The sequence below is a fragment of the Leucopleurus acutus genome (genome assembly GCF_964270905.1).
Source record: "Leucopleurus acutus genome assembly, chromosome: 12".
NCBI classification, from domain to species: Eukaryota; Metazoa; Chordata; class Mammalia; order Artiodactyla; family Delphinidae; genus Leucopleurus; species Leucopleurus acutus.
Window position 1 is genome coordinate 86,890,659 of NC_139154.1, and position 18,004 is coordinate 86,908,662.

Genomic DNA, 18,004 nt, shown 5'->3' on the forward strand with positions numbered 1-18,004 from the left:
AGAAATACCAGGCTTGGTACTTAATTCTAGGACTACCTGCCTTCAAAGCCCAAGTCTGTAACCACTACATTGTGACTAGAGATTAACATCTTTGGAAATCTACATACAAAGCCAAATGATCTGAAGAAAACTCAATTAAGCACAGCACCAGTAATATTAATGTAAAATCTAGTTTCTCCTGAAATACACATTTAAGAATATTAAATTAAAAGAGAACAGCATACACTAATTGAAGAAGACAGGACTTGGAGACCAAGACCTCATTTTTGATCTTGGTTCTGGTATTATGAGAACTATGAGCTAGGTCCTGTCAAAACTCCTGAGTATCTCAGATTACTCACATGGAAACCTAAGCATGTTTTGTAAGCCACCTGATGGGTACTGGTCTATCACTTTAAATGTCATAAAATTCAAATAAGCTTTAGTGACCCAACTCTTAACCCCCCAAGGTGTCCTCACAGCAGCTCCTGCCTTACCTGCCTAGCAACCACCTGCTGAAGAGCATTCTGACACTTGGCATAGGTGTGATCTCTCATGATGATCATGATGACAGGCATCAACTTATCCACCAAAGCCAGAGGGCCGTGTTTCAACTCACCAGCAAGGATACCTTCAGAGTGCATGTAAGTGATTTCTTTGATTTTCTAATAGGAAGAAACTAGATTAGTCTTCAGTCTGTTTTTCAAAAACCCATTCTTTAAATATTACACAAGACATCTGATGTCTGAAGTCCCTGTCTATTTATCCAAAAGTATTAAAGGATCACTGATGTGCAAATATAGCTAACAGGTTAACTGATCGTTATTTCTAAATATAATGTCAACAACTATCTGGAAGTCCACAAGGACTTTTTGAAGAGTTTAGACTATCATGAATGTACTCATATTTCTTTGTAACTGATCTCCCAATTGCTTCATATTTGACCTCAATTAAATCTCACACCTAGAGAACTTAATATTTATTTTATTCATATTTGGACAAAAAAATAACCCAAGTTCCTTGCTAAACCCACGGTATTATGCTAAAATGTACTCTTCTTGATTTTCACTTTTGAATTAAGTATTCTGTTATACTTTGTTATACCTCAAGGTAAACAAATCAGAATGCATAAATATAAAGGCACTTTTGTAAAACTTCCACCTATTTCATTCAGTCTAAAAGTATGACTGGGACTTCCCTGGTGGTGCAGTGGTTAAGAATCCGCCCGCCAATGCAGGGGACACGGGTTCGAGCCCTGGTCCAGGAAGATCCCACATGCCGTGGAGCAACTAAGCCCGTGTGCCACAACTACTGAGCCTGTGCTGTAGAGCTCACATGCCACAACTACGGAAGCAGTGTGCCACAACTACTGAAGCCCGCGCACCCTAGAGCCCATGCTCCGCAACAAGAGAAGCCACCGCCATGAGAAACCCATGCACCACAACGAAGAGTAGCCCCCGCTCGCCGCAACTAGAGAAAGCCCGCGTGCAGCAATGAGGACCCAATGCAGCCAAAAATAAATAAATTTTTAAAAATAAATAAATAAATAAAAGTATGGCTATGTGCCAGGTCCATAAGTCAACATTCTGAAACTGTAAGTGAGAAGACTTACTAGGGCCCCTTCAAGACAAGTAGCATAATGATAGCCACGTCCCATTATCAAGACTGACTTCTGGTGATAAAGTTCTGTTGCCAGTTTCTGAATTTCATCATCCATGCTCAAAACTTCCTTAATTAAATCTGTTAAAAAGTAATATTAGCAAAATCTATGAAAAGAGGACAATAAACTAAACCAATATAATAATAATAATAATAACATACGGGTAGCAACTGATAAAAGACCAACGTTTCTAATCTTCTGTGCTATCACTGTGGGGGTTTTAAACGCACAGGTGTAAAGTAAAAAGATCTTGCTGACTAAATAGGTACAAGCCACAGCTTCACCCATTTATTTCCCACCCCCTTAGACAACAAGTAGAGTGTGTGAGTATCTTCATACCAGGCAGCCGCTTCAATCCAAGCATGATCTCTTTGCGTCTCTCTTGCATGGAGATCCTGTCATCACACATCATAAGAGCAAACATCACAAGGGATACAAACTGGCTTGTGTATGCCTGAAATACCACAAAAAAGCAGAAGAATTAGTTGCAGTTGTATTTTAAGAAGCTGGAATTTTTAATTTAAAAAGGCGAAAATAAACAAAAAAATTCCCACTGGTTTAAGTGCATATTTTTTTAAAAACAGCATTAGTAGCAGCAAAGTAAACCAGTATTTAGGAAATCTACCACTGTTCTCCTTTTCCGAATTTGAGCAAATAACTTAACCTTTATTTCCAAACACCAAATATAAGTTCCTTATAATGCAGTGGATGCTTATGAAATCCCTAATACAGTACCCTCAAGAAAGGAAGAGAAATGAACCAAAGGAAGGTACGTAGAGAGTAAATCTGTATGTGCATAACCAAATAAGCTTTGAATGTAAATCAAAAATAAGGGTTTAGAAGCCCCTCCTTAATGTACTTGCACTGGTTTTGTTGGATTTTTAAAAAATTTTCTCTTTGATTTTTCACTTTTGTCTATTGCCTGTTCTTACTACTTTTTTTTTTTTAAATTTTGGCTAAAAATTTTTTTAAAGTTCAACTGTAGAAAAGTAAATAGAAATAAGAATAAGCCTCAATCTTATTAGTAGGAATAATTACATTAATAACATATTATTAATAACACTGTGAGTAATTACTTTCGATTTTTACTATTTTGTTCCTTTATATTGTTAAGAAAATTATTAGTAGGTATAATTTTATAAGTTGTGCTATTCTTTTTTATTCTATTTTAATTTAATTTTATTTTTGGCCACGCTACATGGCTTGCAGTATCTTAGTTGCCCAACCAGGGATCAAACCTGTGCCCCCTGGAATGGGAGCAACGAGTCCTAACCACTGGACCACCAGGGGATTCCCCAAGTGCGTTCATTCTTTTTTTTTTTTCCATTAACCAATTAATTAATTTACTTAATTTTGGCTGTGTTGTGTCTTCATTGCTGTGCACGGGCTTTCTTTAGTTGTGGCGAGCAGGGGCTACTCTTTGTTGCAGTGCACGGGCTTCTCACTGAGGTGGCTTCTCTTGTTGCGGAGCAGAGGCTCTAGGTGCACAGCCTTCAGTAGTTGCGGCACACAGGCTTCAGTAGTTGTGGCACACAGGCTCAGTAGCTGTGGCACACGGGCTCAGTAGTTGTGGCTTGCAGGCTCTAGAGCGCAGGCTCAGTAGTTGTGGTGCATGGGCTTAGTTGCTCTGCAGCATGTGGGATCTTCCTGGACCAGGGATCAAACCCGTGTCCCCTGCATTGGCAGGCGGATTCTTAACCACTGAGCCACAAGGGAAGCCCATGTGTTTATTCTTAATTAACATCACAAGCACTTTCCCAAGACAGAATGCTTTCTATCTTGTTTACTAGTGTGTAATAACCTTGAGCAGTTTTTTCCCTTTTGGGTCTCAGATGGTCTACCTCTTAAAGATACATAATACTTACAAGATAATCATGAGAATTAAATGAAACAAATGTAAAGCAATCAGCATAATGCCTGACATACAGGCTCAAAACAAACTTTTCATTAATGAAAATTTGAACTAAGAGACATTTATTTTCGGAGGCTACAGAATGTAAATATTTGAAAACTTGCGGTCTCACTGCCAAGCCCATTTTGATTCCTGTTAGCAACATATGAGTGTGAGATATGCCTATTTTACCACATTCTTTGCAATATTGAGAACTACCCTATTAACGAATTTTTACCATTAGACTGCTGGACAAATGTACTCTCATGACTACTTCACCATACATATCTTGAATCCAAAAAATTAACATTATTTTTCATATTTGTTAGCCATTTATGTTTTCTCTTTTGAAAGTTAATTTCATTATTCTTCACTCGTTTTTTGACTTGGGTTTGTTTTCTTTTCAGTTGGTCTTAAAAAGGTCTCTATTGTTACATTTCAAATACATTTTCCCAGTTTAGGTTAACCTTTTACAATGGTGTTTATTCACACAGAAGTTTTAATTTTTTAACTTTATGTCATGCTTTGAAGCTTAAATAGTCCTTCCATCCTAACATCAGTTAAGCATTATTAAATTTTCTTAATTCTGTTGTTTCCATTGTCCCTTTTCTCTTTTTTCTTTACATTTTTATTCATCTGAAATTAATTTTAGTGCAAGATGTTAAGTTGTTTTTATTTTTATAAATACACAATTTTCCCTCCATTTCGCCCCACCCTATCTCTCAAATGTCAAGTTTGAGACATTTCCTGTAGCCTAAGTTCTTTGATACACTAGAGCTATGTTGCAGGACTATAGATTCTGTCCCAGATTTGTCATTTTATTTATAAAACAATATTCCCATCCAGAAACATCATATTTCTATAAATTTATTAGGAATTTAAAAGTCTAAAGAGTTATATAGTTTTCATTTATTTGACAAATATTTATGGATATCTTACACATTTCCTGGTAGACTTATTTTTAAGTACTTTTTATAGCTATTGAAAAATAGAATTCCCCCCCTCCAAACACACCCCCCCGTACTTTTCTAAGTAGTCACTGTCGGTTTATAGAGAAAACTTTTTGTATATTTAAAAAAAATTTTTATTTAAGTATAATTGATGTATAATATTATATAATTTACAGGTGTACAATAAAGTGATTCACAATTTTTAAAGGTTATACTCGATTTATAGTTATTATAAAATACTGGCTATATTCTCCATGTTTTACCTTGTAGCATATTTTACACACAATAGTTTGTACCTCTTCATCCTCTCCCCCTATACTACTGCCACACCCCTCTTCCCTCTCCCCACTGGTAACCACTAGTTTGTTCTCTATACCTGTGACTCTGTTTCTTTTCTGTTATAGTCACTAGTTTGTTGTATTTTTTAGATTCTACATGTAAGTGACATCACACAGTATTTGTCTCTCTCTGCCTGACTTATTTCACTCAGCATAGTGCCCTCCAGGTCCATCCCTGTTGCTGCAAATGGCAAAACTTCATTTTTTTTTATGGCTGAGTAGTAGCCCATTGTGTGATATTATATATAAATACCACATCTTCTTTATCCAGTCATCTGTTGGTAGACACTTAGGTTGCTTCCATATCATGGCAATTGTAAATAATGCTGCTATGAACATTGGGGTGCATGTATCTTTTCAAATTAGTGTTTTTATTTTCTTCAGATATACACTGAGAACTGAAATTGCTGGATCATATGATAATTCTATTTTTAGTTTTTTGAAGATTCTCCATACTGTTTTCCACAGTGGCTGTATCAATTTACATTCCCACCAAAAGCGTATGAGAGTTCTCTTTTCTCCGTATCCTTGTAAACATTTGTTATTTGTGTTCTTTTTCATGATAGCCATTCTAACAAGTGTGAGGTGGTATCTCGTTGTGGTTCTGATTTGCATTTTTCTGATGATTAGTGATGTTGAGCATCTTTTCATGTGCTTGCTGGCCATCTACATGTACTCTTTGGAGAAATGTCTATTTGGGTCTTCGGCCAATTTTGTATTCAGGTCTCCAGTTGTTTATTTGATGTTGAGTTGTATGAGTTGTTTATATATTTTAAATATTAACCCCTTATTGGTCATATCATTTGCAAATATTTTTCCCATTCAGTAGGCTGTCTTTTTGTTTTGCTGATGGTTTCCTTTGCTGTGCAAAAGCTTTTAAGTTTAATTAGGTCCAATTTGTTTATTTTTGCTTTTGTTTCCATTACTCTAGGAGAAGGATCCAAAAATATAGTGTGGCGATTTAGGTCAAAGAGTATTCTGCCTATGTTTGTTTCTAGAAGTTTTATGATTTCCAGTCTTACATTTAGGTCTTTAATCCACTTTGAGTGTAGTTTTATACGTGGTGTTAGAGAACATTCTAATTTCATTCTTTTACATGTAGCTGTCCAGTTTTCCCAGTACCACTTATTGAAGAGATTGACTTTTCTCCACTGTATATTCTTGCTTCCTTTGTCATAGATTAATTGAACATAAGTGCATGGGTTTATTTCTTGGCTCTCTATTCTGTTCCATTATTCTACGTGTATGTTTTTGTACCACCACCATACTGTTTTGACTATTATAGCTTTGTAGTACAGTCTGAAGTCAGGGAGCATGATTCCTCCAGCTCTGTTCTTCTTTCCCAAGATTATTTTGGATATTGGAGTCCTTTTGTGTTTCCATACAGATTTTAAAATTACTTGCTCTAGTTCTGTAAAAATGGCATTGGTATTTTGATAGGGATTACACTGAATCTGTAGATTGCCTTGGATAGTATATGTTCATTTAACAATATTAATTCTTCCAATCCAAGAATACAGTATGTTTCTATCTGCGTTGTCTTCAATTTCTTTCATCAGTGTCTTATAGTTTTCAAAGTACAGGTCTTGTAACTCCTTAGGTATATTTATTCCTAGGCATCTTATTCTTTTTGAAGCGATGGTAAATGGAATTATTTCCTTAATTTCTCTTTCTGATAATTCATTGTTAGTGTATAGAAATGCAACAGGTTTCTGTATATTAATTTTGTATCCTGCAACTTTACCGAATTCACTGTAAAGCTCTAGTAGTTTTCTGGTGGCATCTTTAGGATTTTCTATGTATAGTATCATGTCATCTGCAAAAACAGTGACAGTTTTACTTCTTTCTTTCCAATTTATAGTCCTTTTACTTCTTTCTCTTGTCTGATTGCCGTGGCTAGGACTTCAATACTATGTTGAACAAAGTGTTGACAGCAGGCATCCTTGTCTTGTTCTTGATCTTAGAGGAAATGTTCTCAGGTTTTCACCGAGTATGATGTTAGCTGTGGGTTTGTCATAATATGACCTTTATTATGTTGAGGTAGGTTCTCTCTATGCCTACTTTCTAGAGAGCTTTTATCATAAATGGATGTTGAATTTTGCCAAAAGCTTTTTCTGCATCTATTGAGATGATCACTTGGTTTTTATTCTTCAATTTGTTAATGTGATGTATCACAATGATTGACTTCTGGATACTGAAAAACTCTTGCATCCCTGGGATAAATCCCACTTGATCCTGGTGTATGATCCTTTTAATGTATCATTGAGTTTGGTTTGCTAATATTTTGTTGAGGATTTCTGCATCTATGTTTTTCAGTGATACTGGCCTGTAGTTTTCTCTTTGTGATATCTTTGTGTGGTTTTGGTATCAGGGTGATGTCAGCCTAACAGAATGAGTTTGACAGTGTTCCTTCCTCTGCAATTTTTTGGAATATTTTGACAAGGATAGGTGTTAACTCTTTTCTAAATGTTTGGTAGAATTCACCTGTGAAGCCACTGGTCCTAGATTTTTGTTTACTTGGAATTTTAAAATTACTGGTTCAATTTCATTACTGATAATTGGTCTATCCAAATTTTCTATTTCTTCCTGGCTCAGTCTTGGGAGATTATACATCTTCAAAGAATCTGTCCATTTCTTCTAGGTTGTCCATTTTATTGGCATATAGTTGTTTGTAGTAGTCTCTTACGATCTTCTGTATTTCTGTAATGTTGGTTGTAACTTCTCCTTTTTCATTTCTGATTTTACTGATTTGTGCCCTCTCTCTTCTTCTCTTGATGAGTCTGGCTAAAGGTTTATCAATTTTGTTTATCTTTTCAAAGAACCAGTTTTTAGTTTCATTGATCTCTTCTATTATTTTTTTAGTCTCTATTTTATTTCTTCTCTGATCTTTATGCTTTCTTTCTCCAGTTTGTTTAGGGGTAAGGTTAGGTTATTTATATGAGATTTTTTCTTATTTCCTGAGGTATTCTGAGGAATACCTTATACCTGAGGTATCACCATAAACTTCCCACTTAGAACTGCTTTTGCTGCATCCCAAAGGTTTTGGATCATCATGTTTTTGTTTGCATTTTTCTCTAGGTATTTTTTCATTTCCTCTTTGATTTCTTCAGTGATCCACTGGTTGTTTAGTACCATGTTGTTTAGCCTCCTCATTTGTGTTTTCTGCAGTTTTTTCCTTGTAGTTGACTTCTAGTCTCATAGCATAGTGGTCAGAAGAGATGCCTGATATGATTTTAATTTCTTTTTTAATTTATTTTTGGTTGTGTTGGGTCTTTGCTGCTGCGTGCAGGCTTTCTCTAGTTGCGGGGTCTACTCTTCGCTGCAGTGCACAGGCTTCTCATTGTGGTGGCTTCTCTTGTTGTAGAGCACGGACTCTAGGCACGTGGGCTCAGTAGGTGTGGCTTGCACGCTCTAGAGCACAGGCTCAGTAGTTGTGGCACACGGACTTAGTTGCTCCACAGCATGTGGGATCTTCCTGGAGCAGGGATCCAACCCGTGTCCCCTGCATTGGCAGGGAGATCCTTAACCACTGCGTCACCAGGGAGGTCCCTTGATATGATTTTAATTTTCCTAAATTTACCAAGTCTTGTTTTGTGGCCTAGCATGTGATCTATCCTGGAGAATGTACCATGTGCACATAAAAAGAACATGTACTCTGCTGCTTTGGGATGGAATGCTCTACACATATCAATTATGTCCCTCTGGTGTAATGTGTCATTTAAGGCCAGTGTTTCCTTGTTGATTTTCTGTCTGGATGACTGGTCCACTGACGTAAGTGGGGTGTTAAAGTCCCCTACTACTATTGTGTTACTGTTGATTTCTCCCTTTATGTCGGTTAGTATTTGCTTTATGTATTTAGGTGCTCCAATGCTGGGTACATATGTATTTACAATCGTTTAATCTTCTTCTTGGACTAATCCCTTGATCATTATGTAGTGTCCTCCTTTGTCTCTTGTAACAGTCTTTAAAATCTATCTTGTCTGATATAAGTATTGTTACCCCAGCTTTCTTATGATTTCCATTTGCATGGAATTCCTTTTCTCATTCCCTCATTTTCAGTCTGTGTGAGTCTTTAGATCTGAAGTGAGTCTCTTACAGGCAGCATATATACGGGTCTTGCTTTTGTATCCATTCAGCCACTCTCTCTTTTGATTAGAGCACTGAGTCCATTTACATCTAAGGTAATTAATGATATGTATGCTATTGCCATTTTGTTACTTGTTTGGGGGTTGTTTCGTAGGTCTTTTTTTTTTTTCCTTTTTTCTTGTTTTCTTCTCTTGTGATCTGACGACTATCTTTAGTGTTGTTTGGATTCCTTTTGCCTTTTTTGGTTTATATCTATTACAGATTTTTGGTTTGTGGTTACCGTGAAGTTTTTATATAGCAATATGTATATATATGTGTGTGTGTGATTGTTTTAAGTTGCTGGTCTCTTAATTTCAAATGCATGTTAACAACCCTGCATTTGTACTCTCCTCCTCTCATGATTACTGTTTTTGATATATTTTACATTTAACTGTATTGTGCATCCCTTAACTGCTTATTGTGGACATATATGATTTTACTGCTTTGTCTTTAACCATTCTACTAGCTTTGTGGGTGGATGACTTCCTACTTTTACTGTATGTTTGCCTTTATTGATGAGCTTTTTCATTTCATAATTTTCATGTTTCTAGTTGCAGCCATTTCTTTTTCGCTTAGAGGAATTTCCTGAACATTTCTTGTAGAGCTGGTTTGGTGGTGCTGAACTCTTTTAGCCTTTGCTTGTCTGTAAAGCTTTTGATCTCTCCAACAAATCTGAACAAGAGCCTTGTTGGTTAGAGCAGCAGTCCCCAACCTTTTTGGCACCAGGGACCAGTTTCGTGGAAGACAATTTTTCCACGGTCGGGGGTGGGGGGTGGGGGGGGTGGGAGGGTTCAGGAGGTAATGCAAGTGATGGGGGGGATGGTTCAGGCAGTAATGTGAGTGATGGGGAGCAAGGGGAACAGCAGATGAATCTTCGCTCACTTGCCCGCCACTCACCTCCTGCTGTGCGGCCGGTTCCTAACAGGCCATGGACTGGCACCATTCCACAGCCCAGGCGTTGGGGACCCCTGGGTTAGAGTATTCTTGGGTGTAGGTTTTTCCCTTTCATTGCTTTAAATAAAACATGCCACTCCCTTCTGGCCTGCAGGGTTTCTGCTAAAGGTCAGCTGACAGCCTTATGGGAGTTCCCTTGTATGTTATCTCTTGCTTTTCCCTTGATGCTTTTAACAGTTTCTCTTTCTCTTTAATTTTTGTCATTTTAATCGCAATGTGTCTTGGTGTTTTCCTCTTTGGGTAAGTCCTGTATGGGACTCTCTGGGCCTCCTGGATTTGGATGTCTATTTTTTTTTCCAAGTTAGGGAAGTTTTCAGCTATTATGTCTTCAGATATGTTCTCTGCCCCTTTCTCTCTCTCTTCTCCTTCTAGAACCCCTATACTGTGAATATTAGTACATGTTATCGCAGAGGTCTCTCAAACTGTCCTCACTTCTTTTCATTCTTCTTTTCTTTTTTCTGTTCAGCATCAGTGATTTTCACTACTCTGTCTTCTATTTTATATATGTTTTCTATAAAGCACCTTACATGAATTTTTATCCATTCTAAGAAGTTTCTGACTTGATTTTCTTAAGTTCTACAGGTAGTCAATCATATCAATTGCAAATAAGAATTTGTTTCCTCCTTTCCTGCTGTTTTAATTTTTCTTACTAAACTGGATAGAACTTCTAGAATAGGGATAGCAAATACGTTTCATATAGAGTCAATCCTTACCTACTCGTTGTCACAGTGAAACATTATGTTGAGAAGGATTCTAAGGGCACCTTTTTTGCTTTGCAGTAATACAGATAAAATCCTAGGAAGGTTCCAGAAGAACAGCTAAGGCCCACCAAGATAAAGGTCCTGAAGCTTTCTATTTTGCTGTTCACTCATCCATTTTTCTCTATTATTTGCCTCCTTCTGCTTCATTGGGTTTCCTTCTTCTACATTTTTGAGTTCAATACTCAGTTCATTTTCTTTTTGAAGCATTTAATGCTATGAACCTACTTCTATCACTCTGGCACACTATCTAAATTTGTTCATTATAGTTATTTTTTCTAATAAGTCTTTTTAAATGGCAATTCTGATATGGTTCTAACTCAAGTTATTTAAAGAAACGTTTTTATGTTCCAGGCATTTGAGGTTTTTATTTACATTTTTATTATTAATCACTAGGATTACTGTGATATTGTCAGCTACAGTGCTATGAATAATTTTAACTTTAATAATTCATCTTGGGTTTTTTTATAGATTATATGCTGAATTTCTACTACTCTTCTCTGGATAAGGGATCAGGTCATGAGTGAATATTTTCCTGTCATAATGTGGATAGTGAGCCTCCTGTACAATAAAATCACAGTCCGCTAATGCTCCTTACCTTCCCAATAGTTAAATTAGATTCCCTGTTTCCTCTCGCTGCACCTCCCAGCTACCGGGTGCTCATACATTCCTCCACAGCTACCTGTCCCTGTCCTCCTATGTGTTCCACTGGCAGACTGGGATTTTTTTCCCCTTAGCACTAAAGTGGATTTTCAGTCCCTTGCCTCCAATCTAACAATCATACCTGTATTCTAAGTTCCAGTCCTTCCCAGTCTACTTCTTTCTACTGGAGTTTACTTTTCAATAAACCAATTAATCACAAAATATACTATCAGGACAGAGGGAGAGACCCAATATCTTGGACTCCTGGGATACCTAAATTGTTTCCAATCCAAAATGATCAGATAATGAGTATTCTGGTTCCTCCAGCCCATAAATAAAAATGTTATTCTACAGAGTATGCTTCTTTGTTTGGACTTAAAACATCTCAGCACTGGTTTTCAAAAGCAAATATTAAACAGAGTAACTTTAATGCACATATTTTTTCTATTGCATTCAGCTTAATTTCCAATTTCATGTTTTTCATTTCATCAATACATACCAGGCAACCAATTATGAAAAAAATAAGCTACACCTCACATTTAGAATTACTGAGGTTTGAAAGAATTTACCAGGACAATGCTGACTCTGAACTTTTCAACTTGGTTTTACTTTTTATTCAGCCAAAAATAAAAGTTATACTGGTTTATTTTTTTTTAAAAATAAACAAAAGTCAGTACTGTGGTGAACTTCTAAACACCTGCAATAACATACAAGAATTACTGAGTCTGCACAGTTATACCCATCGATTTCTACAGAAATATCAAATTATCTATGGTCAAACATTCTGAGAAATTTAATAATATCTCTCTAACCTTGACAGTTTTTCAGGCAAAGTTGGGAATTAATCAAGATTATAGAATTCTTATGCTAGCCCTATCATGGAGCCCAGGGATCAGGATCAATTAGAATTTCTTTCGTTACCCATTAACATATAAACTTATACTTGCCATTCAGAAATGATCTATAACTAAACACCCCCAAACTTTTAAATAACTCCAAGCCCAGAATGTCTATGGCAGTTAAGGAAAACAAAATTACTTTAGAATCCAAGAAAATTTAAACTAAGACTAAGCTGCCATAATACTAAAATTTTTCAGGGAGCCATTTTCTTAAAGAATTACAGTATATACTATAAAAAGATGCTTCTTTTCCTATACAAGATGTAACCATTGGAAGAACCTGGGTAAAGAGTACATGGACTTCTCTACTATCTTTGCAACTTCCTATAAATCTACAGTCATTTCAAAACAAAAAGATTTTAGAAAAGGAGTTACAGAGAAAAAACAAACTATTGATACAAATAACACATGAGAAAAATCTCAAAATGTCATGTTAAATGGAGGAAGCTAGATACAAAAGACATGTATTACACAATTCCATTTATAAGAAATTTCTAGAAAATGAAATAATATAGCAAGAGAAAGCAATACTTGCCTGAGGCTGAGGCAGAGGGGTAGGAGTGGGAATTGACTGGAAAGGGGGACAAAGGAACTTTTTCAGGTGATTACGTCTTCTAAAATTGGACTGTGGTGATAAACAGCCAAATTTACTAAAACCATATACACTTAAAATTGGTGAACACTACGGTATGAAGATCATACCTCAATAAAGCTGCAGAAAAAAGGTTAATGGCAGAATCTAGGTGATGGGTATACAGGTATTCATGTAAAGTTCTTTTAATTCTGCTGTATGTCTGAATATTATAATAAAACATTGAGGAAAATTTAAGTTTTCATGAATGATACAATTAGAAATCAAAAAAACTGCATGTCCCCTGGCAGCTCACAGATCAAGAAAGATTCAATAAAAAGATAAGTCAATAGCCTCCATTCAGTGGTATGATCCCGCATCCCATACATGCCACACTGAAGCCCTTTCTTCAAATGCGTTTGAATGAAGGGTCTGGGATTCTAATCCCTGATCAAAGCTGTCTGTCTGGACACTGTTCCAAGAATCCACAAGCTGCTGCTGAGTGCAGCTGTTTATTCATTCAGGCAGAGAATGGAAACCCAAGCACAAATATCTTACATGTTTTAATCACCACATGGAGAAAATTCAGGCTTCGTTTTTCTGTAAATTATAGTGTTAGCAATATCAAAGTAACCAAGAAACAAAAACCTCACTCAGAGTTTTTACTTAAGAATTATAACTTTTCCACAAAAAAATTCCCCATGAGGTTCTTTAAATGGAAAAAGAACCAAATGTGGTTTGTATATGTTAACATCATCTTCCCTTAATTAAACTCAAATCCACCAAAACCTAAGCATCTTATTCAACAATCAGTAACAAATATTAGACTTAGGCAGAAAAAGACAAGAAACTGAAATTTTGAAACTATAAAGAGTAATATATTTGTGGAGAACATCTTTTGCATTTATACAACTTTCTAAGATTCCTATTTTTATTACTAGTACTAAATTTATGCATATCCCAATTTCAAAGAGGAAAGTAGTCTCACTAGGCCTTAAAAATGAAAATGAAGGTGCTTTTAAATCTCCACAGATGTATATCTAAAGAGAAACAGATACTCTCATATAATACTCCATTTATTTTTTTAAATAGCCAAATTTTATACCAAAAGTGTACTCCTCTTTACAAACTTCAAAGGCAGTGTGTAAATTTTGGCACATTTATTAGGATAGTATAAACCTGTAAATAAAAATGTCAAAAATTATTAGACTTAAGCTGGGTGTTTCTAATTTGTTATTTTTCTAATTCCCTACTATACTTAATTAAGAGGGGGCATTATACTTACCACATATCCCACCCCACACAGCAGGAGGAATATAAGTGTTGAATGCGGATAGTCAGAAGAGACGTTTGCAAAATGAACTTCACATTATATACGCTTGTCCCTTTTAAACTCTTCAGGTGAGTGTGAGGAAGGGGGACAACAAGTGTTTTATCTATTACTGACGCTTAAGGCTTACGATAATTACGATTAGTAAACAATATGAATTCTATAAGTGCTAAGAAATGAAATATAGGATACAGATTAGTCTGTTTCACCAACACTATGATTATGTAAATAATCACATGAGAACTAAGTCAAGAACTTACCTTTGTGCTGGCCACCCCGATCTCGGGCCCAGCATTGATGTGAACTCCACAGTCTGTCTCTCTTGATATGGAACTGCCAACCGTGTTTGTGATCCCGACAGTTAAAGCTCCTCTCTCCTTGCAGTACCGAAGACCCATCAGGGTATCTGCTGTCTCGCCTGGGTAAAAAGGAAGACAAAAGTAACACACAGAGCAGTCAACATATGCTGTTTTTTAGATGCAAAAAGAGAAAACTGACTACTCTTTCAACAATATCATTTGTTTTATTACTATTTTTTAACTGAAGTATAGTTGATTTACAGTGTTTCAGTTGTACATCAAAGTGATTCAGTTATACGTATATATTTTTTTCAGATTCTTTTCCATTACACGTTATTATCAGATACTGAGTATAGTTCCCTGTGCTATACAGTAGGTCCTTGTTGTTTATTTTATATATAGTAGTGTGTATCTGTTAATCCCAAATTCCCAATTCATAGCTCCCTCCCTTTTCCCCTCATTTGTTTTAAATAAAATTTAAAACACGTACTTAAAAGAATACATTTGTAAAACTTTTAATAATAGGATCCGACTTCTTAGGATCGTCTTTCCTTCTTTGTCTTTAAAAATTCAGCTCTTCTGAGTGTAAAATGTGTTTTTACTAACTCATTAAGAATTCCATAACATCAAAATAAACCTATATTTGTCAAGTTATCTGCAATAACCAGTTTATCTTTAAATATCAGTTTTGCCAACATATGCTATAGTTGTTAGAAAGAATGACTTTCCTTTTCTTTAAGTCTTTAAAATTAGCATACCTGACTGACTAATGAAAAAGCAAACATCATCTCGAAAAACTGGGGTGTTTCTATCCAGGAAATCACTGGCTAGCTCCACCATAACAGGCAACTCAGTCAGCTCTTCAAGAACTTGACGTGTCTGCAGAGAAAAGATGACTTGGTCATACAACTTTACATCAAATACTCTTTTTCACTGGACTTCCTCAGACTCAATGTATAGTTTTCACTTTTTCTGATTATAAAAATGATTCATAATGCAATGTTAGAAAATACAAACAACAGAGATTAAAGCATAAAAAATAAAATAACCAAAATCCCACCACCCAGGAGATAAGCACTGTTAATATTTTAGCACAAGTCTCCTTAGACAATTATCAATGCATGTATAAATAAATGCATGTATAAAATGTTTTTGAGAAGTGGAAAAAGCACTGTTCTGAGTTAGCTTGTATATTAACTCTAACTTCCCAATTCCTAGTCTTTAAATGACAGTTCATATAATACCAAATCACTGAGAATTTCAAATGAGATAATAACAGATGTATCATAAACAGTGAATGAAAATTAAACATTTCAGAAATACTAGGTATTCATAAAGAATGCTGTTTCTCAAAAAAAGTCAATATACTTTAAAAATCTTGTTTAAGAAAGCTCAATACTTTCAAACTCTGTAGAATGGAGGGTGGAGTAGGGGGTAGATAACCTAGCTAGAATTAATTCAGGGACACTATTTTGTATGCTAAACCACACAGGATTTCTAGTATTTGTTTGTTAACTACAGTAGTCTCAGCATCCACCAGAAACCCCAAAACAAAACAAAACCCTTCCATCTTCTCAAATTAGAGAATTCTAACACAGCATATATATAATTTATGCCCCACAATCCAGGCTTAGCATTGGATGAAACATTTAGTCAGATTTTGTATTTCTGAATAGAGGGCTCATTCAATAATAGATCTAAGCCACCACTAAATCAGGCAATCCCTTAATTTACACTAATGTCTTTAATTCATTCTTTTTTTTTTTCCAGTGCTCAAAACGATCACTTTCTAACAACTCTTCCCTTCAAAATTGCACAGATTTTCCTTTTTAGGACCATGTAATTTGGGGCGGGGGGTGGGGAGGGGAGGGAGAAGGGGGTGCTTTAGAGAAGAAGAAAGCCTACTGAGATGCAAGGGTTGAGTGACCAGCTAGTTTCACTCACTCCTCAAATGAATGGCTCCCACGAGTGTAGATAATTAATATTTATGCCCCAGCAAATAAAAAAATTACTGTCATGAACTTTGGAAATCAATCCTAAAAGTAGAAACTGGGTGTGTAAGGGTTTTCTGTACTTACAGGAGTTGACATCAACAGCACATAACCTGTCTCTTTATAAGGGAAACTACACGTGGATCTGATTTATTGGACTAAAACACTGTTAAATTCCTAGGCTTCTATATTGACAACCAACACACATCTTTGATACAGAATTTCAGCTTCCAAAATAACAATTTAAAGAACAAAGTCTATCAAAAAGAAGACTTCCTTTCTTTGCAGAAATGTGCCTACCTAGTAAAATCCTGTTGAGGTTCACACAGCCATCTGTCTGGGGCAAGTGAACAATGACACACAAAACCCAGTGACGGCTCTAACAGAAGTAGGCATGCGCTGTGAACTGCAAGGCCAGGATGGCATAAGAACTTTTCCACTCTTTGCCTTTCATGAAGTTAGTTGCAGGCGGTCTACCTGTATATCTAAGGACCTTTCTAAAGCAGATGATCCATTGGTAAATAATTCCAAGTAGCTATTAAAATTTCTCTCCCCAACCTTCTTGATTTTTGCCATCACAACATGAAAACAAAACACGATGTTTTAACAAAAAATAGTTTTACATGGTGATACTGTTTACTGTTTACTGGAGATACTGTTTATCTGCAGATATCTGCTAATACCCAAAATGACACAACTAAAATTTTAAGAAGCCACTTACTGCTACACCAGCATGATAACTTGTTCCACAAGCGATAAGAATCAAACGCCGACACCTCTGGATCTCCTTAATGTGATCCTTCAAACCGCCCAAATTCACTGAAATAAAAGTTTGTGGATATATTATTTAGGAAAGAACCATATGAAACAGGTATTCGCTTTTCATGAGTGGCCAATGCCAATCTGGGAAACAACACTGCTGTTTTAAAGCATTCATATTCCTCTTAGGAAGCACAGTTCTCTCTAGTTTTGAAATGTAAACGAAGTAAGTCCGAACTTAACTGGCCACCCCCAACTTGTAATTAACCTTCCTCACCCCCTGATACACCTACACAACTACAGTATCTACCACATCCTACCTTGTTCGGTCATTTTTACAGTCCTCTCTTCAGATTAAAAGGTATCTTAAAGGCAGAACTACAGGGACACGGACAATAGATCGGTAGATGCTGGCGGCTGGAGGTGGGGAAAGGGCTGACTACAAAGGGGTTTGGGGAAATTCTTCCGGTGAAGGATCTGTGCTAACTCTTGATTGTTGTACAGGTTGTTCAGGATTATGACCATGTTGTGGAAGTTGGTCAAAACTCGCTGAATTATACATTAAGAACAGTCAATTTTATTATACCTAATTATATCTCAGTAAGCCTGCTTGGGAAAAAAATTGTCTTACTTGTGTTCATCTCCCTTACATGCCCAGAACAGTGCTCTGAACACAATATAAACCACTCTCCTCTCAGTCTCTCCCATCTCAGTCAATGCCACCCCATTCACCTAACGGCAGGGTCATCCACCCTCGGTTGCTCAACAGCGACTGCACAAGCAAGTCCTGTGAGCCCCACCTTCAAACTGTACCTCTAACACCATCAGCCAAGTCCAACGGCCCTCCCCTGGACAAGA

The 18,004-nt window shown here is 36.3% G+C and overlaps 1 protein-coding gene across 2 annotated transcripts in view; it reads right to left on the bottom strand.

The window, feature by feature from the left end:
- GFPT1 (glutamine--fructose-6-phosphate transaminase 1) overlaps positions 1-18,004 on the bottom strand; it is a 72,203-nt gene that overhangs the window by 7,730 nt on the left and 46,469 nt on the right. For both annotated transcript variants that reach the window (XR_014326656.1, XM_082851984.1), the window contains exons 12-17: positions 17,109-17,206; positions 15,155-15,275; positions 14,358-14,515; positions 1,979-2,093; positions 1,592-1,719; positions 477-644 (exon numbers count right to left, since the gene is read on the bottom strand). Coding sequence is in view for 1 of the 2 variants with exons in the window: in XM_082851984.1 (XP_082708110.1) it covers positions 477-644; positions 1,592-1,719; positions 1,979-2,093; positions 14,358-14,515; positions 15,155-15,275; positions 17,109-17,206 (788 nt within the window). In the remaining variant the exon portion in view is untranslated. The remainder of the gene's footprint in view (positions 1-476; positions 645-1,591; positions 1,720-1,978; positions 2,094-14,357; positions 14,516-15,154; positions 15,276-17,108; positions 17,207-18,004) is intronic.